Genomic DNA, 26,652 nt, shown 5'->3' with positions numbered 1-26,652 from the left:
TCCCGCTCCCGGGATCTGCCGCACGCGCGTTCCCGCTCCCCTCGCGGAGCGGGCCCGTGGCACGGGCGGGCCGCGGCGAGGGACGAGAGCGCGGAGCTTTCGCAAATAAAATAACGCCCTGTCAAAAGCGAACCCTCACCGGTTCCTCTTCTGAACTCAACCTGTGCGTTATGAAAGGCTCAAATATCGCACTTTCATCAGACTCCGCACAGCCTACGGCTCTGGGCGGCGAGGGAAAAAGCGCCGGCGGATCAATGGATAACGTCAGCGCGCGGCGCGGGCTCTGCCAGGGCGACGGGGACCGTGCTCGGCCAGCGGGGAGGCGAGGCCGGCAGGCCAGCGCAGCGCTCCTGCGGGGAAAAGGCTTCTGGAACGGGGAAGGCGACGGCCAGGGACGTTTTAGGGGGGTCAGGCCTGCCCCAGCACCCCAGGAACGGGGAGCACGTGCGGGTGGGACTGGAATTTGGGTCGTCAGCTGTGAAAAAGCGTAACAAGATGAAAGGAGGCTGCAGAAAACGTCCGCGTTTCCACGTAAAGACGTCGAGGCCTGACAGCCAGCGTTGACGCTTGGCCAGAAACCGGCGGCAGCGATCGCAACCGGCTACTTCATTGGGTTTTACTTCCATCGGACAAGTCTCTCCTCATTTTACATCGACTACAAGGCCTAGCGCAAGGCTACGGGCGGAACACGCGGCCTCGAGCCCTCCTCCTTCCCCACCACGCGGCTGCACGCGGGTCACGGCGACGACGCTCCGACCTACGACTGGTGTTACGTCCTGGCTGTGTGACGCCTGGGCATCTCCAGGGCGCGGAAGGATTGCTTCTCGTAAACATTTTCATACCGTTTTCTCCCATCTTCACATGTACACCCACCCACCTACCACTCACTGCATTTAAACGGAAGCTGAAGCTAGCTCTAAAATAAAAAACGAGGTCAAATTTCCATTTCAAAGCCGGGACACAAAATCTGGGCGCTGCAAAGCAAAGGCAGGTAGCTGCAGACAATCGGTGTTACCTTCCAAAGAATGGAGGCCCTTTTCCTTGGCGGTCTCATACACGCTGCTGAAATCGTCTCCGAGGTTCGGATCGGCGTTAGCGGCGAGCAGGACCTTCACCACGCTGCGGGGAGTGAGAACAGAAATAAGGCAGAGGCAGAGGAGGAGCGATGGAAGCCCTCCTCAAACACTCCCAGCAGCGAAGGGAAGTGAAACCAACGACCACAACCCAACATTTCGCCAAACCCCCCCCCCCAGCGTCTTCTGGGACCAACCCAACGCCCGAGCCGGGGTGGCACTGCGGGAAAGCCAGCCCTCCTGGGGGGCCCGCACCGCCGCGCTCCTCGCACGAGTCCCGTTTCCAGTCCCCATCGCAGCAAACGCGGGGTCGCAGCCAAGCGTGGCTCCAGGGCCAGCCCCTGCCAAACGGAAGACTCTCAGGATGCTCCTCAGGCTAAGGGGGCGAAACCAAGCCGTGCCGTTACTCCTGCCACCGCTGCCGCTCCTGAGCCTCCCTTCCCAGAGGTGCCAGCCCCGGACAAGAGGCGCGCAGCGTTTCCGCACGAAGCAGGACCAGAGGCGGGGCTGGGGGGGCCCTTCGCACCCCCAGGGCTCTGCCCATTTCCAGCAGGCGCTGGAGCGGCCCCTCTGCGTCCCCAGCGCAGGCCTGGCGTGCGGGCCTCCGTCCCTGCTTCCCAACCCCAACAGGAATTAGATTTCCCGCCACCTCTGCCAGCGCCCTGAAGCCAGTTAATTCTTAATTTATTTATTTTTTTTCCCAGGGTTCAGGCTTTCCACGAGAACCAGACAGCGACTGGCTAGTTAGCATTCACCCCCTGCGCCGCGCGCCGCAGACTGCCCGACACCGCTCTGCAGGCTGCGTCCTGCCAAGTCACACCCGGAATCTCACCCCCGCTCCTCTCCCATTGTCCCACAAATGCGTCAGCGCGCTAACTGCTGCGTCTTACTCCCTGAGTACGGCCCAGGAGAGCCCAGCTCCTCACCGTGCACAAAGCCACTTCCAGCGAGCAAAGCACGGGGCTGGGAGCCAGGAGACCCTCCCGCCATCCCCCACGTGAGCAGCCAGCGTTCGTTCAGAGCTGTGTTTTAATAACGCCCTTGGTGCCAAAGCATTCAGGTGGAGACGCCCTGCATCGCATCCGTCAAACAGCACCTGCCGTGATCTTTCTCGGCGTCAACGCAGTCAGGAGCACGTTACGCCGGAGATGTTCTCAAACGGCTTGAGCTGCACGCCCAAGACCAAGTCAGACGTCTGATGGTTCAGGACCGGCGCCAAGGAGGGGGGATCATCTCAGACATCAGCAGTGGGGGCCGTGAAGCCCCAAAAAGCCTCCCATCATAGGTGTGCCCACTCTCTGCCACCGAACTTCCAGCTCACTCAGCGCTTTTGGTCTTGGTGCAAGGGTCAGCGGGCGAGATCATCTACAATCTTCATCACAGTTCCAGTGAGACACAACCTTCCTTCTCATCCTCCGTCCTCTCAGAGCAGACAACTCGCTGCCAGGGAGAAGCTGCTGACACAAACCTCCCTCTCCGCGTTCAGAAAAGCCATGGCTACGCTGCCCCACTACGTTGCTCCTAACAGCCCCGTCGACAAGGACACCTCACGCCGGAGTGCCACCTCTCCAGCCACGCGACAAGCCCGTAGGTCCTTCTGAGCATCAGCAAGGCACGGGGCACAAAGCCTATCCTAAAAGTCCTTGAGGACCTCTAGCAAAGGCTTTTCAGCACGCCCAGCTCCAGACTCACCCGCACTTCACAGCTCCAACCCGTTGCCTCGTATAAAGCGACACCGCCTGGCCTTTACCGCCGACTGCTGTGGCTGCAGCAAAACGGAACGTCCCAGGGATGGGGCACCCACCGCCTCTCCGGGCGACCTGGGACACTGCTCCACCACCCTCAGGGTACAAAATTTTTCCTTATATCCAGTCTGAATCTGCCTACCTCTATTTTGAAACCATGACCCCCCGTCCTGTCCCAGCAGGCCCTGCTGAAGAGTCTCTCCCCACCTTTCCTGCAGCCCCCTTTGGGCACTGGGAGCCGCTCTCAGCTCTCCCCGGAGCCTCCTCTTCTCCAGGCTGAACAGCCCCAGCTCTCCCAGCCTGGCCTCACAGCAGAGCTGCTCCAGCCCTCTCAGCATCTGCGTGGCCTCCTCTGGACCCTCTCCAGCAGCTCCACGTCCTTCTGCTGTTGGGGGCTCCAGAGCTGGACGCAGCGCTGCAGGGGGGTCTCCCCAGAGCGGAGCAGAGGGGCAGAATCCCCTCCCTCGCCCTGCTGCCCACGCTGTGGGGATGCAGCCCAGGGTGCCGTTGGTTTCTGGGCTGTGAGCGCACGTTGCCAGCTCGTGGTGAGCTTCTCGCCCACCACGATCTTGGAGGTCTTTTCCAAGTGTAATGACTTTATGATTCTAAGTAAGGCAGCTCCGGAGAAGGTGCTGGAGGAGGCAGAAGGCACCTTTCCCTTCTGCGCTATGAGTTATTAATAAAGAGGTGGGGTTCAAACGGAGGATTCTCCGGCCCGTATGGCTCCTCTGTTCTTCCTCGTGCTGTGAGGCGTTGGGCCAGAAGATCTCCGCCCCAGTTACCTGGAGGGAGAGGGACGCCGGCGCAGGCTGCCCTCCACCACTCACCTGTGCTCAGCCGCCTCAACAAGGCGAGTTTTAATTGGCCGCTGAGGGTTTCATTAGATCAGCGACAGAGCCTATTCATCAGCGTGAATACAAATCTAAACCGACCCTGGCGATGACTCAGAGGGCAGCGCTCAACTGAAGCCGGCCGGGCGGTTCAATCGATCGGAGAAAGCGCTTGCTGCTTCTAACGGCCGGGCCAACATATTGTTAAATAAATAAAAATATCCAAACCTACAATACGGGGCGGGGGAAATCGATGGCGAGCCGGCTGGCGGTGACCGCGGCTGCGTCAGGAGCGGCGCTGCGCCCGGCCCCGCGCGCCGGCAGCTGGGCCCGGTGAACCACGAAGTGCGGTGATCCCCACGACCGTGAGTCAGCAGCACAACGCCGGAGCCCGGCCGGGCTGCGACGGGCGGCCGCCCCGAGCGCCGGCGGGAGCCGCAGGTCCCGCCCGGACGCAAAGGACAGCCCTTGTGAGGCTATGTCTTAACTCTGCGAAACTCAGCGGGGGCAGGAGGGCTGGGGAGCTGCTCTGTACGCTCCAGCCCCTCTCCTCCCTGTTTTTTTCTCCCATGAGGTCTAAACGTGGACGTGCGCCCTCCCAGGGGCGTGTTTACGCCCGCCCGCGGCACAGGAAGCAGGGCAGGGGCAGCATTCCCTCACTGCGTGGCGGTTTATTATTGACCCACACGACAACGATCCTCCTCCCCCACCAAAGGGATAAAAAGGGATTACGGAACCCAAAAAGAAAAAAGGAAAAAAAAAAAGGCTGGAAGGGTGATAATTGTTGGTTTTTTCTTGAGAGTGTGCCTCGGGTGACTCACGCTCCAGGGAGACGGTCAGGGTCTGCACGCGCGCCGCGGCCATCAGCGACGGAGGGGTAAAAGCAGCCCTGCTGCCTGCGTGCGGTGCTAAGAAAATGCGGCAGAGGCAGGGTCTGCGGATGGAGAGGTGCGGCGAGCGCTAAGCTGACGCTACCTAACCGCGGTTTATCCCTGGGAAGAGGGCAGCTCGCGCGCAGGGGTCCGGGACGGGGACGTGCCGAGGCAGCGCAGGAGCGGCGCGGGGCAGAGCTGCTGCTGGCCCGTCCTCAGGTGGGACGCTGCCCCTCAGAGCCACCCAGAAGGGGAGCGGTGGTAAGTTTGTAGGATCAAGCCCCCAAAACGTGCTGTCATCACCGTGGAAAACCACCTTCCACCGCCCAGCTCTGGCACAGGCAGCGCTACGGGCCACACGCGCCGCCCAAGGCGTCTCCAGCTGCGCCGCAGACAGCTCCGCACGAGTCGCCTGAAGTGGAAGGAGGGAAAAAAAACCCGCAGGGAGCAGAGGTATGCACCTGAAATAGGGAAGGAGGCTGCGGCAGCCCAGCGCGGCGCTGCCGATAGGCAGGAAAGGGCTCAGACAGGCCGCCCCTCGCCACAAGTTGTAGAACACGAGAACACGAGTTCACCAGGACACGACTGCGTGATTACCGATATGAAACATTCGTGCAGCGCCTGCCGCGCACAAAGCCTAGGTACGTGGAAGAGGCACAGTCCCAGCAAGCTGGGGACCACGCCGGGCCAAGCGCCGCCGGTGCTGCTTCCACACGAGAGCCTCAGACCCGTGGAAAGGCAGAGAAGGAAAAGGAGAGCGGAGGCACAGGGAGGATTCGCTGTTGTCGGGAGTTGGGAAGCAAAGGTGAAGAAAGGGAGAGAGATCCAGACCTGAAGACGGAAGGAGAAGGAAAAAGGGTGTGCAGGAAGGTGAAGACGCGAAAAGGGAACAGAGGAGAGGAGCTGAAGCCCCTGATGAAACAAGAACAGGTGCCACGAGCCGGGCGAACCAGCAGGACTCATCTAAAAGCACGGAGCACTGAGGCTGTCCCCTCCCGCTCTACGGAAACGCGAAGCGGTCCGTGCAGGAGAACGCCCGCGCGCGAGAGGAGACCGGGACGAGCACGGGACAGACAGCGCCTGCCCAAATCCAGGAGTGCTCCTCAGGCGGAGCGACACGCCCCGTCCCTCCTCCCGCTGCCCCGCGCTCACGGAGGGTCTCCCCGAGGACGCGCACCACCGCCCGCCGCATTTGGGGTGGGAAGGAAGGGCGTAAATCAGGACGGGCGCGCGAAAAAGGGCTGTGGGAGAAAAGGGGGGAGGAAGACGGACAGGTGCTGTAGCTGTGCACCGGCAAAGAGGAAAAGGAAGGTGGAAAGAGAAGGATTGGCTGTTAAACCTGAGGAACACCTCGCTGCGACACAGGCCCAGGCAGCCGCGGCATTTTCCCTTCCTCCTCTCCCTCCGCCCGTAACACGCGGGTCCTGCTGCCGCTGAGAGCCGATACGGAGCCGAACGGCTGCGAGAGGGCCATCCCACCACCCGAGCCGCCCAGGCAACTCCGGAAACCCCCAAATCCTGCCGCGACCCCCTCCCTCCCTGCCGGCGCGGTGCTCAGCGGCTGCACCCACGGTAAGGGACGGGCGCAGGAGCAGGGGCCAGGGGTTTGTGACAGCCCGCACCCCGAGCCCCCGTGCTGCTCGTGCCCCCGCTTGCCCTTCCACACGAGGTTCTCCCCGACGTGAGGGGCTGAGGGGCTGCCTCGGTATTTCACTGCCGTTTTGTTCCCGCTGAAACGATGGCAAGCAGAGTAGCTGTCCGCAGAAAAGGCACAAACCCCACAAAGCTCTCGGTAAGCATTTAATTAAAGCTTAATTACTATAAATAGGTTAAATGTGCAAAGCCAGCAGGTGCAGCCAAGGGAAGAAGCCCCTAGCAGCGTTCTTCTCGCAGACTATAAATCCTGCCTTTTAAAACCGACGTCTTTCCAGGAGCATCAAGAAACCACTTCAAAGCAGGTTTTGAAACCCAGAAGAGCGAGAGGTTTTCACAAAGACTAAAAATAAAACAGACCGGGAGCCACTCCAACTGCGAAACGGGAACGAAAAGGAAGGGGGACGTGCGTACGCGCACCGCCACGCGCCCGCGCCGCTCTCCGGGCCTTACGCGGAACGCACTGACGACCCGGTGCAGGAGACCGTGCGAAGTGACAGCTACGTGTCGCTCAGGCTGACACCAGCGTCGTCGCCACGCCAGCTCTGACAACGCCGGGGTAAATTCCCTCAGCAACGGGAGTCGCAGCCCGAAACCTTCCGTCGCCCGTGCAAACACGGTCGCGGCCGACCGGTCTGGAGCCCACAACGCGATTACAACCCAACCTCTTTTATCAGCGAGCCGAGGAGTTTGCACCTGGAGCCCCTCTCACGTCAGTAAAGAACCATAAGTGAATCCTTAAGTCCACGCTTCAGGAAGGGTCTGAAACAAAGTAATAAGCTAATTAAAAGAATAAATAAAAGGAATACGATTCTTTCAACGACATTTGGGGGGTTGGACTAGACGACCTTCAAAGGTCCCTTCCAACCCGAACCACGATTCTGTTTTTACATCCTCTAAATGCCCTTAATGAAGTGTTTTGAAGACACAAACGCCAAAATGAGGCACCCGACCGAAGCGCTTGGCCACGTCCCGTTCCTTTTATAGCACAGCAACGCCTGGGGCCGAGCGCGCTGGCAGCGCGGGCTGCGGCCCCGGCTGTTTGTGGCGTGAGGAGAGCCCCAGCTGCGCCCCGAGACAGACGCCGGAGCACGAGGGAGGCTGGAAAAGAGAAATAACTCCTCCAGCTGCAGCCGGGCTGCGCGTCTGCGTTTCAGAAGAGGAAGATGCCAGCTGGGATTAAAAACGCTCCCGCCGTGCAGAAGAGTCGTCCCCCGGCGCACGGGAAAGAAATCCCCGCCGGGACCTGGAGCTGCTGGAAGTGCCCGTGCCTCTCCCAGTTCACAGGGCGCTGTGAGGTTGAATCCACCGGGAACAGGAGCCTCCGGGAGCCAGGAGAACGGCTCTGCGTGATGCGGAGCCCTGACCCTGCTCCTTCCCACCTTGGAGACCCCTCAGTAGGAAGGTAGCGGACCACCGCTCACCGCCTCGCCGTGTTTTGGCCACAGGACATTTCATTTCAAGCGGAAGAGAACGAGCACTGTTTCACCGGAAAAAGGAAAGGCAGACCCCGAACCTCCCCGCCGGCACACATCAGCGCGTCGCTGGCGGCAACTGACAAACACCACGAACGCAGCGCCCCCGAAATTCAATTCCACACACGGGCTGGAGCTGCCTAATTGGAGCAGTGAGGGCTGTGAAAATTAGGAGACGTCACAAAGCCAAAGGACGGGTCACAGAAATCTCCAGCAGAGCCTGGAAACACAGCTCTCCACAAAAGGGCTTTGGGCCGCGGCAGCGCAGGGCCGAGGGGTCGCTTTCCTCAGCAGTGAAAGCGGAAAGCGCTCGTCCCCGTTACAGCGTCACAGCCCCCCAGAGCCACACCGGGTACCTGGCGCGGGTACAGGCAGCCTTAAAAAAAAAAAAAGAAGCGGTGGCAGAGCAAGCGGGTTAAACAGAACGGAACCACCTTGCGCTTGCCGCAGGCCGCCGGCGCGGGCAGACCCCGGCTCCGCCGGCCGCACCGTGACGTCCCCGAGCCGCTGGTCACCTCTCTCCCGAGGCGAGCCAGGGAAAGAGCCCGCTGGCCTCCCCCGGCGGCCGCGTGACTGATGGGCTGAGAACCAGAAGTCATAACAACTTATAATCCACCGCATCGGCTGCTGCGGCCGGATAAACCAATTTTAGATCACCGCTCTGTACAGAGAAACCGCACTCTAAAAAAAAAATAAATAACCCTGCATCCCACTGCAAGGCAGAGTCATGCTTGGACTAGTTCCTGCCTGAGGTACGTGGAACGATGGCAAGAGATCCGGAAAAGCAGCGGGCACACCACGCTTGGAAGGGAAAAGCTAAAAACCATGGAGAATTCTGCAGGCAAACCCGTGCCACCGAGCCAAAGCCGTCAGCTCCCCGGGCTCTGCCCTCTCCGCTTCCGCAGCCGCCCGCACACAAGGCCCAGCTCGGCCGGGCGGGGGTGAAAAAGCTCGCCCCGTGGGCTATGTCCGCCAGCGAGCCATCTGTGGGAATTCCAGACGTCCCGCGTGTCGTGTTCCTCCATGCAGCGTCTAACTACTCTTCTGCTACGCTGCTGGAGACAAGACCGAGCTTTAGACACTCAAGGACTTGTTAATTTTCAACTAAAGTTGGTATTCATCCCAAATGTGGGAAAAATAACCCCCCTTTGCCCAAGACAGCCAGAAGCTTTGTTTTTTTTTGCTAGGTACCCAAGTAAGACGCACTGTCGTCACCGCTCTGCCAGCCTACGAGGGCCCAGCCTGGCCGCGGAACGATTTCACCGCCTGGATGTTTTCATCAGCATTTCTACCTGATCTTAGGCCTGGTTTTAGGCAATCGCTGTACCAGAACAGCCTTTCTCCCCGGCTCCTCTTGGCCTTTGCGAGTCGGGAAGCCCTGTTCTGCTCCACCGGTCACTCGGAATGGTCAACAGCCGTCACACTCGGCTGCTGACCATTGTCCGCGGGGAAAGGTGGGAGGCTCCAAAGCCCGTCCCTCCGCGGCCGGGCAAACAACGGGGCCCGCTGCTGCTCGGACATCAAAGTTAAACAAACAGCGGCCGGCCCCCGCCTCCGCGCCCGTCCTAAGGAGCTCCCCGAGGAGGTCAGGACTTTCAGCTTGTCACAGCACACATCAAAGTTCGCGCCACACACGAACTGGGCACACGGATTCGGATCGCGTCGCCCGAGAGCGGATATTCGCCCTTTGTGCGCGGCTTTAATCCTGTGTTGTCCCAAGTAATTAGGCTTTTCTGCTTATGAACTTGTGACTAAGTAAAGCATCCCCGAGAGGGTGTAACATCAAAGCTCATTCTCCCGTCTGTCCCACGTTTGCCAAAATTGGATTTCTTTTTCTCTTTTTTTCCCTTAAATAAAACCCTAATTGAATTTAGTTGTAGACCGAATATATTTAGGAGTGTCTTTAAAAGGTTACACGAAGCCACGGCGATCATCATGGGAACTAAGGAGGGAGGACGCAGCTTTCGGCCTTTTTGCTCATAAAGGCTGAGCATGAAAGACCCAGCAACGGCCCCGCCGGCTCGGAGGGCGGCGGCGGCGGCTCCGGCGGCAGCTATTTCTGATGGCGGGGCGACAGACGAACCCACCACAACTGCACCCCAAGGTTCCAGGCTCATCGGAGGCCAAAATTTACGGCCAGCTCCCCGGGACCGCGGAGCAGCCTGCCTCCATCCAACGTTCCGGGCAGAGGCAGCGCGGAAAGCTCCCCGGGGTTTAGCTCCGTAACACAATTCCCAACCAGCCCAAACTTTCTGGAAACCCTCTGTGGAGCGCGGTGTGACCTCACCAAAAGGGGTGGCAGCTGGGAAGCGAGCCACGCGCGACGCGCCGGCGAACGCCGAGCCAAACGTACCTGGAGTTTCTGCTGATAGCGGCCACCATGAGAGCGGTCCAGCCAAGCTTGTGCCTCGCGTTGGCGTCGGCGCCTTCCAGCAGCAACCTGGGCAGGAGAGAGACACGTTCAGGAGGAGGGCGCGGAGAAAGCGCCCCGAGCAGACCGGAGCTGCCGACGGGAAGCGGGACGGTTTTCCTTTGCAGGCACCTAGAAGACCCAAACGGAAAAGTGGACTCAATCCAGTTCCTCACTGGCCGCCAAGCTGAATCGAACTGGTAGGTGACAGCAAGCAGTGCCCTTTGAAGAGGCGCAACGCCAACCGTCTCGTTTTCTTTACCTTTTATTTCTTTCTCCTGTTCAGCCCAACACCCCGAGAACAACCAGCGGCACGACGGAGGGCGCAGCGGATGACCCTCCAGACAGGTTCGCACCTTCGGGCCGCCGTGCAACCACGAGGGCTTCAGCAGCGGCTCGGCAGCTCTCCAAGGCCCAGGCCAACAGGAGATATTTTGCCGTTGTCTTCCACGACATGAGAACAACCGAGAGAAACCCACGAAACACGAGGCATCAACCCCCCCTGGGTGCTCTCTGTAAAAGTCTCCCGGCCTTTGCGCTGTTCCCCCAGCCCCTCCCTGGCACCTTCTAGCACCGTTGCCCCCGCACGGCTTCTGCTGGCTTTTACTTTTGTATTTGATATTTACTGGTATATTTTTCAGACTCTAAAGCACCAGAAGGCTTCTCTGCCCCTTCTGCACCCCCAGATCCCGCAGCAACGCCGCTGCTGGAGCCGTTCCTTGCGGAGGCCACAAGGAAGGAGGGCCGTTCCGCCTCCAGACAGACGTTTTGGGGCGCTCAGGGTAAAAGAGGTGAGGCAAAGCGCCAACACCGCCACGCTTCACACAGGGAAGCGCCACACCCTGCGTATTTCAAAATCCCCCGCGATCCACAGCCAGGGATGGCAGCGGCGGCTGGAAAAGTCGGACCGCTTCTCAGGACTGAGAGGCACACGCCCGAATTCGGCCACCCTTCCCAAACGAACGGCCCCCGGCCCGCCCCGGCGTAACTGCCGGGTGGTCGGTAACGAGCGCTGGGCTGGAATTAGTGACAAGGCGCTACCGCACCGTGTTCCCCTTCCTCCCGCTGCAGCAAACACAAAGGAAAGCAGGAACGCTCCGCTGTACGAACACGCGCCGCTCCACACAAGGTCTCTGCCACCCCTCCTCCCCCTGGCCAAAAAGCCCCACAGCCATTTCGTTAAAACCTCTCCCAAGGAACAAATATCCTCACATAATCCTAAGGTTTTCCAGCCAGGAATAGCAGTGCCTAAGCGCTGGTTCACGCAGCTGAACTCAGCTCTCCCCGCTGACCCGAGAAACCAGCCGGGTAATCCCCACCCCAATGAAATGTCAAAAACGACGCCGGCGCCCCGGTGCCGGACGCTCCGAACGGCTCGTCGGGGACTTGGGCTGAGACCCAAGAGCTCAAGAAACACAACTGGAACTGCTAGGCTTGACGTAGCTCCCAGCTGCCCTTCAGGTGCCACGACCTCTGTAAATGATCCCCAGCACAACAGAAGATTCGTATTCTCTTTAACGATTAAAAGTTTAATGATCACGAACTGTTTGGCAGGCGAACAATAGGTCCTTGCTCTGAAAAAAGTGTGACTGTGGATCCGGCACGGTAGCAGAGGACCAAGCTTCCGTGCAGAAGCCTCACCAGCTCCGTGCCGCACCGACCTGCGCACCGCTAACTGCGGGCAGGCTGCAGCTCCCGCGTTACCGGACCCTCCTGCAAAATCAGGGAACGTCCTTCCGCTTCCCGCTTCCGAACGCAAAGGGGGAGCGCCTGCTGCCAGCCCTGTCGCCCCAAGCGCGCTCCCGCCAGCGGATCGCTCCCAGGAGCGGATCCCGGAGGCGCCGGGATGCGCAGCTGAGGGCAGATTGCTATCTCCAGAGATCAGCGCGCACACGAGGTGTTTGCGCTCCAGGCAGGGACCGGCAATCCCGCCCCAGATCCAGGGCCGCTGCCGGTCACAGCTCACCCGCTCCGCCTCGGAGCGACGCTGCCGGCGGGAGAAATCCACACTGCGGCTCCATCTGCGCCGCCGTGCACCGCGTCCTCCGCGCAGGCGCAGAAAGCCGCTCCTCCAGACGCAAAACCGCTCGCTTGCTGCCGCTGCGGGGCCCGGCTTCGGCCCCAGCTCCCCCAGAAACCTCGCGGAGCCGCAGCCAAGCCCAGCCACGGAAACCTACGCCGAGATCCTACCGTCTCCCGTCGCGCTCACCCCAGGCGCTCTGGAAAATCCTTCTGTAGCCGTCGCGACGCCCCGTCGCCTCCCGCTCTCCCCTTCGCGTGGCACGGAAGGACGGTACAAGTCACTTCCGAATTTCCATTTCATTTACGTGGCCGGTTTAAAGTACGTTGAAGGCAGTCAGTTCCACCTCACCCCCACACGACAGCGTGTCGCTCTGACAGTCCCACAGCCACAGAAAATCCAGCAAACAAAGGGAAAGCTACCGGCACGGAGAGGGAAGCCAGGAGAGGCAGGGGAAGCCGCGGAGCTCCCGAAGGCACCAGCCAAGGCAGCCAAACCTCCTCAGGCCGCCCGGCAGCCGCAACCTCGCAGCCCGACGCCTACGGCTTGTTAACCTCTTTAACGGGGTAATTAGCGTTGTTCGCAACCTGCGAGCCTGAGATAGCGCAACCTCCACCTCAAGCACTCGGAGCCGCCAAAACCTAGGTGTTAACTCACTGGGAGGCTTTTTTCTCCTCAGATGTACTGGCAGGCATACCGAACAACGAGTCATCTTCGCTCTTCGATAAAACACCAAGGAAACGAGACCCCAGTCCAGAGCCAAACCCGTTAAACACAGCGCATCCAACAGGAAGGATGCCGGAGCCGCTGCCGCGGGATCCGATTCCAGCCGCGGAGCCAAGACCTGAGAGTTCACCAAGCAGCTCTCCATTCAGGAATCTAGATCATCGCAGGCATCCGGAACAGCGCACGACCGAGCCCGGCCAGAGGAGCGCCAGCATCGCATCACCCAGCCTGATATGCGCTGACATTTCGTTCAGGAGCTGGATTTTTTATTTATTTTTTTTTTTTTTCAAACCATTGCAAGATGCTCAGCAGCTTAACAGATTTTCCAGACAACTGAACTTTATGCTCGGGGTCCTCAAGCCCAGCATTCATTTTTTCCCCGCCCGGTTTAATGATCCGACGATCGATAAAGCGACGACCACTGCTCAGATCCTAGACAGCCAAATGTATTTATTTTTTTTTTTAATTAAATAAAATCCTCTGATCAATATTTAGGATGTTTATCCCCATTTTAACCAGATCAGCCCCGGGACACTCGCGAGGAGCTTCTCGTGCGTGCGGAGCTCCCGGAGCACCCCTCCCAGTGCTTCTCAAACGACAAACTGGTCCTGGGCTGCAGCAGCACCACCAAGCCCCGGTCAGGATACGGAGCGGGTGTTTTAAGGATTTTAGAAACAACTTCTTTTTTTTTTAGGGTTTTAGGGGCAGAAAGCTCAGTTTCTAACAGTCACAGAGCCTGCGAGTGAGCAGCGACGGCTCCCGGTCCCAGTCCTCGACGGACGGGCCCTCTCCCTGCAAAGCCTCAGCTCCTCAGCTCTCATCGGGCAGAGTTTGGGATTGCTCCGGGGGCATCGGGCAGAATCTGGGATTGCTCTGAGGCATTTGGCAGAATTTGGGATTGCTCCGGGGGCATCGGGCAGAATTTGGGATTGCTCTGGGTGCATCTGCCAGAATTTGGGATTGCTCCGGGTGCATCTGCCAGAATTTGGGATTGCTCCGGGGGCATCTGCCAGAATTTGGGATTGCTCTGGGTGCATCTGCCAGAATTTGGGATTGCTCCGGGGGCATCTGCCAGAATTTGGGATTGCTCCGGGTGCATCTGCCAGAATTTGGGATTGCTCCGGGGGCATCTGCCAGAATTTGGGATTGCTCCAGGGGCATCTGGCAGAATTTGGGATTGCTGTGGGGGCATCTGGCAGAATTTGGGATTGCTGTGGGGGCATCTGGCAGAATTTGGGATTGCTCCAGGGGCATCGGGCAGAATTTGGGATTGCTCTGGGGGCATTTGGCAGAATCTGGGATTGCTCTGGAAACAAGCAGAGGCTCTGGAGGAGCCCGGGGCCTGGCCAGCAGAACATCACCGGCCGCTCTGGAATTTGCCGGAGGAGCGCGGGGAGAGCGGCACGCACCGCTTTGCGCGTCCGCCCCGTTTCACCTCCCGCCGGCAGCTCCCAAAGCCTCAGCGCTTTGATCCACCCAAAAGAGAGAAAGAGCCCGGGTCGGGCGCGGCGAGCGGCCCGCTCCCCCCTGCCCCCGGACAGATGTGCCTCCTATTCACCCCGCCGGTGGGGTTCTGGGTGACTGACTCGCTGACACCCGGCTCCCAGCCGAGCCCAGAGGGCATGTTTGAGTTTGTGCTCAGCGCCGGCAGCGCGCCCAGCGCTCCCTCGCGACAGGTGGGAGGAAGAGGAAGCTGGAAACTTGAACTTTGGCAACAACAATAGCTTCTGTTTCTGGCGGGCACTGAAACCTTTCCCCCAGCCCTTCCCCAATATGTCACTGTTTAACCGCAGCGCTGGGGAACACCGCAGCCTCTCGGGACCTGCCCTCCGCTTTGCAGAAGGGGGAGGGAAGGAAAACATCCAAACCCAACAATATCTCTGAACATGAAAGCGCAATCGCCCCGGCAGAGGCCGGGGAGAGGATCTGCCCGCTCAGGAGAAGGCGGTGAGGCGCCGAAAACGCTTTGATCTTGGTGCCGTCTTCCTCGAGATGGCTCACATCTGCTTCTCAGCCCCTTCACCATCGTCTCAGGGCCAGTAACGCACCACGGCGCGCGTGGAAATGAACGCGGACTCACAAGGTGCCAGGCAGGGTGGGTGCGGACGGCTCAAGCGAAGCTCGGGAAGGGCCGAGGAGAGAAGCAGCGGTTTTTCTGCAGCTCCCAAGGAAGGCGGGCTGCTCCCGGGACACAGCATCCCTAACCCAGGCAGCGCAAATGGGGCATGGGGAGAGGCAAGCGGCCAAGGAGAAACTCCTGGAAATACATTTCCAAGATCAAAGGGAAGCTCTTACAAACCCGAGCGTCAGAAGGGAAACCCAGATGAGAGCGGGGCTGTCCGAGGGCACAGAGGGCGGGCGGAACGCGGGCGGTGGGGACAGCCGAAGCGGCACAAGGCGAACACGAAGAGACGGACGCAGACATGGCGCGATGCTGGCCTCCGTCCCGCGCCTCCACGGCCTGCGGGACGCCCCAACACGACGAGTAGGTTTTGTTTTTCAAAACGGGCTGAAAGAGGGAGAAAAGGGCAGGGACGTACGCGCCCTGCCTGCCGCCGCCCGGGGAACAGGGGCGGGCAGGAGCTCAGAGGGCTGGCTTCCCTACCGGCTAACGCGGGCTACGGTGCCGTCACCGGGGTTTGGGAGAAGAGAAAACGCAGCCTCACCCAAAGGAGCCCCGCTTCTCCGCTGACTTCCCCAGCCCCGCGACCAAGAGCCGGGCCGCGCCTCGGGACAGCGCCAGGCCAGCCCGACAGCCTGTCTGCGGCAGCGGCCAGCAGCAGAGAGCTGGGGAGAGAACAGGGGTTCGCTGCTCGCAGAGGGGTTTGAGCAGAACTGCTGCGGCCCACCGCGGCCTGCGTTCCGAGCCGGAGTGACGCGCGGTCACCCGCTAGGCCGGCTCTGCGCAACCCGAACCCGAGCCTCAGGCTCCCTCGCGCCCACCGGCTCCCACAGCTCGCGTGCTGCGGGTGAAAGCCCTTCGTGTTCGTTTCAGAGCTGCAGCCTGGCACCTCCCTGGGTGCCCCTCGGCTCCCGCGCTGCGAGGGCTGTGGAACAATTGCTCCCACTCGTCACCATCGCCCGTGGTGGGACAGGCCACCTCCACGCCAGCCGACCTGCCGCCGCCTCTCCTCCGAACCCAGGCGGAGGCACTGCCAGGGTGACAAACGCCCACGTTAACTGGGATTAACCCTGCGACGGCAACCAGGCGTATTAACTACAGCCGCCCAGCCAGGCCACGCGAGTCAGTGTCCGTTTCCAGAGACGGGGGCTCGGGCAAAGGGTTTCAAGCTGTTTTGGAAAGAGGCACGAGATCTCCCGTCTCTGGTGGCGGTCGGCGTGCAGCCAGCCAGCAAGGAGACCGGTCTCACGACTCAGTGTGCAAACATCATCGGCCCTGGCACGACAAAATACAAGAAGCGTGAAAAAAAGGTCGCTACAGCAGAAGCCTTAAAGCAAAACTCTCCCGGGAAAGCGGCGATAATCGAGCAGCGGCAGCGGAAGTTACACTCTCTTGGTGGGAACAGAGACAGGGCTGCCAGGTCCGGAGAGAAAAATCCCCCAACGGGGCAGAGCTCCAGGAAGCTCCGATGCAAACGGCTCACGTTCAGCTCCGATCTGGGCTCATTTTGACACGGGATTTCCAAAAATCCATCCCTGGACTGAGGAGGGTTGTTGTTCCAAGTTGGAAATCAAAGCCTGATTCCCTACAGAGGGGTTTTTTGCCCAGTCTGTGATTTCATACACCGTTTCTGAATCATTCCACGAACCCTTGGGATGGGAAGCGAGCAGAAGGTGCTGCTGAACCCCTCGCCCGCCCCCTGCGCTGGGAGAACCGCAAGGGAGACAAGTGCCGTGCCCAGGAGCACAACGTTTTACCCAGAAACACTTGTCTTCACCGATCTACCGCGGTCCTGGCAGCTCATCTCAGCTCCTCCTCGCCCTTTAAACACAAAAAGGGATCAAAGGTGTAAAGGACAAGGAGAAATACTGCTCTGTCTGGGCCAAAGCCACCCTTCTGCAGAAGGGAACTCCTGCTCGAGGAGCTTTGTCGCCTACGAAACAGGGGAGAGGAGACAGCCACAGCCGGGAGGAGGCAGCGGAACCATGAGTCAGGGACCAGGTGAGCGGCGCGCGGCTGCCTGACCGAAGGGAGACATCGGTCGGGGTGACCAAGCTCAACTCAGCTGTTTCTGCAACCCCCCACCTGAAAATCAGCCTGGAGAGGGCACAAGCAGCCGCAGGAGCTGCCAGGGAGCTTCCTGCCCCACCACCGCGCCCGGCCGGACCCCTCCGAGAGCAGGAGAGCGCCTGGCCGCCTCCAGGCCCTGCTAAGGGCGGATCTGGGCGGCTGCCTGCTGTTCGGAACCAGCCGGATCCCAGCCGTCTGCCGCGCGCGCCGCGTTTCCGTGAGTCGCAGTCGCACAGGGCTGCTCTGTCGCATTTATCTGGCGAGGAAGCTCTGCCGCAAGCCTGCGCCTCTGTGGGCGGCTTATTGAGAAACAAAGCTGGAACACAGAGAATCAATATTAACGCTGAAAATAAACACAAGAGGCAGCAATCCTTTGCGGCTTTGCTTCTTGCTCTCCCTCCAAATGCACCAAACAACGGAGGCTGAGGGAAATTAAGCTATCCCCATTAATTAGGCGTTATCTCCTGTGCTGGCTAACAGGCTCCCAGAGGGAACGCTCTCAGAAGTGAAGGCGTTCCTTGATCTCCGTGAAGAACTCAGCCTGGTTTCTCGCACTGAACAAGTGGGTGGAGATGAGAAAACCTGTCTGGGGGCTGAGAGGAGAGAGAGGGAAGAGGAAACCCTCGGCCTCGGGGCCTGGACCCGGCCTTGGGACGCGCGATCCTTCCCGCAGCAATAGCAACGTGCGCGTCACCGCGAGGTCTGCCTGCTACACTCGAAAGGGCTGCTCAGCCTCAACCAAGGCACGGAGCTGCCGGTCGGAATAACGGGAAATTCCCCTGAACATAAGCCTCCCGTTCACGTCCGATATTCGTAACCTTAGTCTTTCTGAGCCTGACTGAGAAATTTCCAGTTACCAGCTGAGCTAACGTCGGTTACATCTCACCGCTTAGCCCAAACGCGGAGGGACCCAGCGCACCTGGACGGGCGCAGGACAGCCAGGCTTCCGGGACCAAATGCTTTTGATTTTGTCTAAGCGTATGGCTTATTTTCCACCTCCATTCAGGTCCTGCCGGCTGGAACAGAGCAGCGTTTGCCTGCAGGCTGGTGAAACGTGAGCCCTCTGGTACTCAGAGGAGCGTCAGCCGCTTCCGCACACATCACCCTGCTGCCGCTTCCCTGTACACCGCGTAGCAGCTCTGCCCGCCGTCGTGCCGCTCTCCCCACCGCTCTCCCCCCCGTCTGACCCTCCTCCTCAGCCGACGGGATTGACCGCAGCGCATCTGAGGACTACGACGACGAGACGGAAACGGAAAGAGGCAGCGAGAACACCCGCGCTGGAAGATTCACCCCCGACAACGCGAAGGCTGAGACCTTCTGGAAGGGCGACCTGCTCCGAAGAGCCGTCGCCTTCTCCGGTTGACGATCCTGATGCTGCTGCTCCTGCCCCCCATCTTCCACCCCAGGCACCCTGTCCCCGGGTATTTCTGAAGTCCCCGCACACAACCCCTCCCTCATTCATTCCCACTGGAAAAACTGCTCCACTCTTCATCGCACCAGGACCACTCCTCAGGAAGGCGACCTCAAAGCAGGCAGCAGATCACGGACACGCACGCCAACGCGACCTCAAAGCAGGCAGCAGATCACGGACACGCACGCCAACACGACCTCAAAGCAGGCAGCAGATCACGGACACGCACGCCAACACGACCTCAAAGCAGGCAGCAGATCACGGACACGCACGCCAACGCGACCTCAAAGCAGGCAGCAGATCACGGACACGCACGCCAACGCGACCTCAAAGCAGGCAGCAGATCACGGACACGCACGCCAACGCGACCTCAAAGCAGGCAGCAGATCACGGACACGCACGCCCGGCCCCTGCACCTCCCGTTCCTCGCCTACCATCCGTTTCAGGAGCCAGGTACCGCTCATCCTTGCTGGCACTCCAGTCTATGGGGGTTTTCCACAGGGATGACGCCCTTGGCCCCATCTCTTGGGAAAAGGGACGCCGTTATCCCGAAAGCTCTTCAGTTCTGTGCTTGTAGCACAGCCTCTGCTCCAAACCGCCTCGCAGCCTCTCCACCCTGCTCTCCCTCAGTTAAGCACAACTGCCACTGAACTCCTGGTTCCAAAACCTTTTTCTTGGAACCTCACACGTCCTCTCTCACACGTCCATTTCCTATGCTTCAGATTTCCGAGTCACTGTATTAACGTTTTAATGCACAAAATGCATTTAATGCAGCTCCCCCATTCCTGCAGCGAGGAGAAACAAGTGCCCTGCAGCAGAAGAAGAGAATGCGTGGCACAGAATTATAAACCATGGAAGGGTTTGGGTGGGAAGGGACCACTGAAGCCCACCCAGCCCAACCCCCTGCACGGAGCAGGGACATCTCCAACATCAGGTTGCTCAGAGCCCCGTTGCTCAGAACCATCCGGCTGCTGCTTCTGACGGTCTCTGAGCCAAAAGGCCGGAGAACCGACCAACAGCTCTGCAACGCCAGCAACAGCGCGTCTCTGCGCAGCCTTCTCGGCACGGCCCAAGGAGACGGGCCGCGGAACAGCAGAGAACGTGCGCCTTGCATCGCTCTGCGAAGCTCAGCCCGGCCGCACCGCCGCGGGTCACTGCCGTGACGTTATGATACCAAGACGCTGGGCCGTGCGAGAGAGTTTAAGCCAGTCTAAAGCCGGATCAGAAAACTCCACCGCACAGCCCCCCCTCTCCTAACTCACCGCCAGCGGGCTGTGCGGGCTGGGGGGACAGCAGGCAGGGGACAGCACTGTCACCAGCGACACGTCACAGACAGGGCGTTGGGCGGCTGGCGCTGCCCTCTCCCGGGCGCAGCCCACACTGAATGTCACGCTCCTGCCCCGCTAAGACTGAATTTGGGCTTCCTCCCTCGCAAGGAGCAAGAGCTCTTAAGCCAACCCGGTTCGTGCCTCCTGTCAGCTCCGCAGCAGCCGGGGAAGCTCGCGGTACAGCAGAGCCTGACGCCGCCCTCGGCAGGCAGAGTCACTTTTCGCCGTCCCCCGCCCGCGGCTGGCAGCGGAGGGACGCGCCGGGTGCAGGTGGGCAGGCGGCGCCAAACACGGGGACGGGACTGGGAGGAAGGAGGAGAGAAACAAAGGGAGAGGCTGCGGACGCTCAGCCGGACCGCGCGGAGCCGCCAGCCCTTCCCCAAGCCGGGGGAGCGCGGAGCAGCCCGCTCGCCGCTCTGCCCGAGCAGGCTCACAAATCACCCAGACATCCCTGAGCAGCAGCTTCCTGCAATTACGAGCAGCAGGACACATGTGCCAATTAGCCGCACGCCAATATCCTCTGCGACCCTTGATCCAGGCCAGACCTCAGCCTCGGGGTGCGGCAGAGCCAGGCCGCTTCCTCCGAGATCCCGGGGCCTGGAAGGGGCGGGGGCTGGCTGCGGGCCAGGAGGGCTCTCCTCCCGGGGACGTGGGGACGGCAGCGCTCCCGGCTCCCTCTCAGGCGTGGGGAAGAGAGGAGAGCAGCAATATCCGCTCCTGTCCTCTGCAAGCTGCCAGGCTAGCCAAAAAAAAAATAAATCTGAATTTTGTACTGGTGGAGGGCAGCGCTTGGGGCACGGGAGACCCTCGGCAGGAGGGCTGAGGTCTGCCGGGCAAGCAGCTCCACCCGCTTCTCCGACGCTTCCCTTCACCTTGGATTTGAGGACATTCCTCCCCCACGCAGCTCCAGAGCGAGTCCCTGGCGCTCGCCGCAGATGAGGTCAGCACCGGCCTGCTGGCAGATTTATGTCGTTAACGCAGCAGCGCTGCTCACAAACCATCCTGGGAACCGCTCGAGCCCCTCCAAGCGGCTGAGGAGCCCACAGGGGCTGCTGGTTCAGAGACAGAACCCCAAACCAGGGGATTTTGGCTTTCCTGCCTCCCCACCGCCGTTCTCTCGCTCCTCTCGGCGGCCTGCTCACCTGTTGACTTCCGCCACGTTGTTGATCCTCGCAGCTTCCAGCAGAGCGTCTTCTGCAACCAGAGAAAGGAGAGAAAGCGAGTTAGCAGCGAAACGTCACAACGCGGAGGTGGCAGAGGCCGCTGTGGCAGAGAAGGCGAGGCCTGTGCTTACAGCTTGCTCCAAAATTCCCTTCCCTGCTGAGTCACCACAGCCCCCCGCAAGCCGCGGTGCCGGGCCCTGGGGACGGCAGGACGGAAGCGCAGTTCCCAGAACGCCGTCACTGGCAGACACACGGGAACCTGTGTGCAAGCCGAGCCCGCGGGCTGGCTGCGCGAGGCCCTTCCTCGCCTCTCCCGGCCCAAACGCGGACATTCAGCCAGCTGCAAGAGCAGCTCCCCGCACGCCGCAGCCTCGAGAGATCCCCAGGCGCACCTCTGCGGGAGCAGCCAGGGTGTGAATATCACAGAACCACGGAAGGGACCTCCAAAGCCCACCCAGCCCAACCCCCTGCCAGGAGCAGGGACATCTCCAACCACATCAGGTTGCTCAGAGCCCCGGCCAACCTGGCCTGGAATGTTTCCAGGGATGGGGCACCCACCGCCTCTCTGGGCACCCTGGGACAGTGCTCCACCACCCTCAGGGTACAAAATTTTTCCCTAATATCCAGTCTGAATCTGCCTCCCTCTATTTTGAAACCACCACCCCTCGTCCTGTCCCAGCAGGCCCTGCTGAAGAGCCTCTCCCCACCTTTCCTGCAGCCCCCTTTGGGTGCTGCTCCTCCCCGGGTGACCAGTCTCCTCTCCCAGCCTGCCAGAGATCACCCTGGAGCGGGCGGAAACGGTCCTGCCGGGGCTGGGGGCGAGCCAGCAGCACCCAGCTGCATCGGCAGCCGGAGAAACGACGACCTCTCCTGCGTTCGCAGCCCAGCCCCTGCCAAGCGCGGGCGGCGGGGCGCAGGAGGTGTCACAGGGCAGCGGGCACCGTCCCCGGGGCAGCCCCAGCCGCGGCCAGAGGGTTCCGGACCCCACCGGCGCGCTCCGGCCGCGGGCTCGGAATGACATCTCCCGGCTGGAGAGGGGAAGGACGGCACCCGGCTCCGGCTCCTGGAGACGCAGAGCTGCCGAGCGGGAGGTGATCACAACCAGCGCAGTCGTACCGGGGCATTTGGGACACTGGGACAATCCTCCCCAGTTCCATCAGCCTTCGGGTGCTTCCTGCTCTCTCCCCAACGTTTTTCACCTCCTGTCTCCAAGCCGTTTGCCCCCACGGCTCGGCCTTCCGCCTTCACCCTGCCTTCCTGGAGAGCAGCAGCAGCAGGTGCGGCTCCGGCCTCCGCTCCCCATCCCCGGCTCCCGGGGCGAGGGTCCCTCCCCGGGACACGAACACACGGCCGCAACGGGACGGAGGCAGCGCTCACGGCTCGTCCCAGCAGCCAGCTTTCCGCGGGGGCTCGAGCCGCACCGCAAACCTCAACGTTTCCTCCGCCGCCCCGGAAGTAACGGCGCTCAGCGTGCCGCAGGGAGGCTATTTTGGCTCCCCGATGCCCTCGGCGCGTCTGAACCGAGAGCTTTTCGGCACAAATTGCCGTGGCCTTCCGAGGGAAGCGGAGATCAGCGGGTGCTGCGGGTTCACCCGGGCAGCGCGCTGTCCCAGGGACACGTCAGCAGGCTGAGCACGGCAGAGGGGAGCAGCGGGCACGTTTACGCGTGCCCCTCCCCGGGCGACGACGGCTGCTCGCTGGCTCAAGCACCAGGGCAGCTGGGCCCAAACGAGCTCTGATGTCCGAGTTACCGAGCGTTCGGGCCCCGCAGCCTGGACTCGGGCCCAGCACAGTGTCCTCCTCCCAGTCACAGAATCGCGGAATGGTTTGTGTTGGGAGGGACCTTCAAAGGTCATCTAGTCCAACCCCCCTGCAAGGAGCAGGGACATCTCCAACCACATCAGGTTGCTCACAGCCCCGGCCAACCTGGCCTGGAATGTTTCCAGGGATGGGGCATCCACCGCCTCTCTGGGCAGCCTGGGACACTGCTCCACCACCCTCAGGGTACAAAATTTTTTCGAATGTCCAATCTGAATCTGCCTCCCTCTATTTTGAAACCATCACCCCTCGTCCTGTCCCAGCAGGCCCTGCTGAAGAGTCTCTCCCCACCTTTCCTGCAGCCCCCTTTGGGCACTGGGAGCCGCTCTCAGCTCTCCCCGGAGCCTCCTCTTCTCCAGGCTGAGCAGCCCCAGCTCTCTCAGCCTGGCCTCACAGCAGAGCTGCTCCAGCCCTCTCAGCATCTGCGTGGCCTCCTCTGGACCCTCTCCAGCAGCCCCGTGTCTGTCCTGCGCCGAGGACCCCAGAGCTGGACGCGGCGCTTGGTAAAGAACAGCGCGGGGCTTGCCCACGCCCGCCCGCAAAGCGAGAGCGAGGGCCAGGCTCTGTGTCGCGCAGCCCGCCTCAGCGAGCTCTGCGGGGACCCCCGAGCCCCCCAGGCCTGGCCTTGCGCAGCTGCGGCCCCGCGGCCCTGCCCTCTCACCCCGCCTGCTTCCCGCGCTCTCCCCAGCTGCCGGGTTTGGAGCACTCGTGGCTCTGTCCCCCGGCCGCCCGGCTCTAAGCGCTAACCAGTCCACAAAGTGGCTCCCGCCACAAAGCCAGACCTTGGTCTTGCACTTTGCCTGAGCACTAATTACACAAAATCCCCCATAACGACGGTGAAACCTCCTGGGCGGCCAACCCGGCAGCCCAGCGCAGCTCTCGGCGCGTTACTCACAGGGAAACCGACCTCCGAGGGGCCTCAAGCCACCGCGTAAGTGTCCTGCTCCGAAGTGACAGCCCCTCCTGTGTCACCAGCAAGCCCAAACCCGTGAGCAGCGAGCGCTGGTTCGGGGCGAAGGCGCCGCAGTGCGAGGGGAAGGCTCCCTTCGCGCCCACGCCATCTCCTCTTCCAGAGCTCATCCCGAGCCCGGATCCCGGCCTCGCCCAGCTGAGCGTTTCCCGGCACGCGGCAGAGCAGCCAACACCTCTCGGCTCCGCCAGCACCCCCCCAGTACCACCAGCACCCCGCCCAGTACCGCCACCAAGGAGGCCGCTCCGTCTCCCGTCCCGCGGCAGGAAAGCGGGGCGGTGACGACCTGGGGCGCAGAGGCCAAGCGCAGGACCGCACCCCGAGCGCTCCCCAACGCGAACCCCGCGTGTGGCGCAAACCTACGGCTACCCACCCACCAAAGCACACACACCGCACCCCGACGGGTCCCCGGGACCGGCCCACGCGCTTCCGCTCGCTCCTCAGCCTTTCCACAGCCCAGCCTAACGCCGCGGCGTCGAGGGCTCGCGGTCACCCGCCAGCTGCTTCCTTCCCACAGCGAGGGAGATGAAAACCATGTTATCTTCGCGCTACGCGAGAGCCTGGGTGTCCACCGCGGCCCAGCACGCCTCTGGGAGGAAGGCTTTTCCCAGAAGGCTTCCCAGGCAGGCTCCATCGCGGAGGAGGGCCCCCCGCCCCGTCCCACCCCCGGGCTGGCGGCGCGGCGATAGTCACCCTTGGACAGGCGGTCCCTGACGTAGCAGTAGGCCAGCGCAGCGAGGAGGACAGGCACCGCGGCTCCCGGGGGGCAGCTCCCGGTCCCGCTCCGACGCCCGCCGGGGTCTCCTCCGCGACGGCAGCGCCGCTCGGCACCCGGGGACCAGGCCGCCGGCTCTCCCAGGGACGGCGTGAGGCCGGACGGTACCGGCACCGCGCAGCCAGCGGCGGTGGGCGGCCTGGGGGTCTGCAGCCGCGGCCCCTCCGCTGTGGGGGTCCCCTTTGGGCCTGGGCCCCTATCTATGGGGGTGTCCTCTGAGCCTGGCCCCACTGCTAGGGGGGAGCCCCTAAGGCCTGGCCCCATTGCTAAGGGGGAGCCCCTAAGGCCTGGCCCCACTGCTAGGGGGGAGCCCCTAAGGCCTGGCCCCATTCCTTGGGGGGAGCCCCTAAGGTCTGGCCCCATTCCTTGGGGGGAGCCCCATAGGCCCGGCCCCACTGCTAAGGGGGCTCCCCCCAGGCCCGGCCCCACTGCTAAGGGGGAGCCCCTAAGGCCTGGCCCCACTGCTAGGGGGGAGCCCCTGGGGCCTGGCCCCATTGCTAAGGGGGAGCCCCTAAGGCCTGGCCCCATTCCTTGGGGGGAGCCCCATAGGCCCGGCCCCACTGCTAAGGGGGAGCCCCCCCGGCCCGGGCCCACTGCTAAGGGGGAGCCCCCCAATCTCAGCCCCACTGCTACGGGGGAGCCCCCCAGGCCTGGACCGCTTGTTAAGGGGGCTCCCCCCAGGCCTGGACCCCTTGTTAAGGGGGCTCCCCCCCGGCCCGGCCCCACTGCTACGGGGGAGCCCCCCCGGCCCGGGCCCACTGCTAAGGGGGAGCCCCCCAATCTCAGCCCCACTGCTACGGGGGAGCCCCCCAGGCCTGGACCGCTTGTTAAGGGGGCTCCCCCCAGGCCTGGACCCCTTGTTAAGGGGGCTCCCCCCCGGCCCGGCCCCACTGCTACGGGGGAGCCCCCCCGGCCCGGGCCCACTGCTAAGGGGCAGCCCCCCAGGCCCGGCCCCACTGCTAACGGGGATCCCCCCCGGCCCGGGCCCGGCCGCCGCCCCCCCCCGGCCTGGCCCGGCCATGGCAGCCCCGCGCCGGGCGCTGCGGGCCCGTGGCGCCCCCTGGCGGCCGAAGCCGGCGGCAGCAGCCGCGCCCCCCCCGTGCCGGTGCCTTCAGTCACCGGCGGAACGCCGTCGGCCGCCCGTGAAGGCGAGAGCCACGGCCGCGCTCGGAGGAGCCGCGCCAGCCCCGGGGGCGGCGGGCGGGACGCCAGGGAGGCCAGCATGGTCCCCCCACCCCCGCGCTCCCGCCGCTCGCACCCTGTCACCCCCCCCCCCCGCCCCCCAACCTCCGCCGCTAGGACCGGAGAATCAAGATGGCGGCCGCCGGCTGCCCGGCACGCTCAGCGCGTCTGCGCGGGGTCGCGCGCAAGGCCTGCCGGGAGATGTAGTCCTCGCCTCACCCGCCGCCGCGCTGTCACTGCTTTCGAAGACTACAACCCCCAGGGGGCACCGCGGCAAGGCCGCGCCCGCCCCGGGGCATGCTGGGAAAGCGGCGCCGGCCGCCCCCGCACGCGGGGTGGGGGAAAGGGGAAGGCCCCGGGTTCGAGACCCGGCCCCGCCTGCGCACGGGCAGGTGCGCTCACACGCGTGCACGCACAGACACACGTGAACACGCATGCGCCTGAGTGCGCTCCCATGCATGCACACAGCCACGTGCACACGCAGGCGTGCGCGCACACGCGTGCAGACATGCCTGTGACTGTGTGTGCGCACGCGTGTGAGCAAATGCGCGCGTGTGCCTGCATGTACGTGCACTCACATACTGGCAGACACATGAAAGTGCACACACACGTGCACGCTCACACGTGTGCGTGCACACACACGTACGCTCACACACACGTGCACGCTCACACGTGCACGCTCACACGTGTGCGTGCACACACACGTGCGCTCACACACACGTGCACGCACGCAGAGACATGCAAACACACAGGTGTGCGCGCACACATGCACTGACACACGTGCCCTTGCACGCACGCATGCACGCACACCTTGCGTGCGTGTATGCACGCAGAGGGATGTGCACGCACACATGCACGCGCAAACATGCAGGCACGCACAGAGGAGCGCACACGCATGCACACACGTGCACTCACACAAGCAGGCACGCACCTACGCGTGCGCGTGAGCACGTTCCTGTGCATGCGGGCACACCCATGTGTGTGCATGTGCGTGAATCCACGTGTGCAT

General features: G+C 62.3%; 1 protein-coding gene across 1 annotated transcript in view; it reads right to left on the bottom strand.

The window, feature by feature from the left end:
* CLPB (ClpB family mitochondrial disaggregase) overlaps nt 1–24,902 on the bottom strand; it is a 60,534-nt gene extending 35,632 nt beyond the window's left edge. Inside the window, exons 1-4 of the mRNA XM_086739828.1 lie at nt 24,380–24,902; nt 20,878–20,929; nt 10,002–10,088; nt 1,016–1,119 (exon numbers count right to left, since the gene is read on the bottom strand). Of these exons, the coding sequence (XP_086595954.1) occupies nt 1,016–1,119; nt 10,002–10,088; nt 20,878–20,929; nt 24,380–24,824 (688 nt within the window). The 5' untranslated portion in view covers nt 24,825–24,902. The remainder of the gene's footprint in view (nt 1–1,015; nt 1,120–10,001; nt 10,089–20,877; nt 20,930–24,379) is intronic.
* Nucleotides 24,903–26,652: the final 1,750 nt, after the last annotated feature.

The sequence above is a fragment of the Chlamydotis macqueenii genome, chromosome 1 (assembly GCF_036417535.1).
Source record: "Chlamydotis macqueenii isolate bChlMac1 chromosome 1, bChlMac1.mat, whole genome shotgun sequence".
NCBI classification, from domain to species: domain Eukaryota; kingdom Metazoa; phylum Chordata; class Aves; order Otidiformes; family Otididae; genus Chlamydotis; species Chlamydotis macqueenii.
The sequence above is the reverse complement of the archived record's forward strand: the minus strand, read 5'-3'. Positions and strand labels throughout refer to the sequence as shown.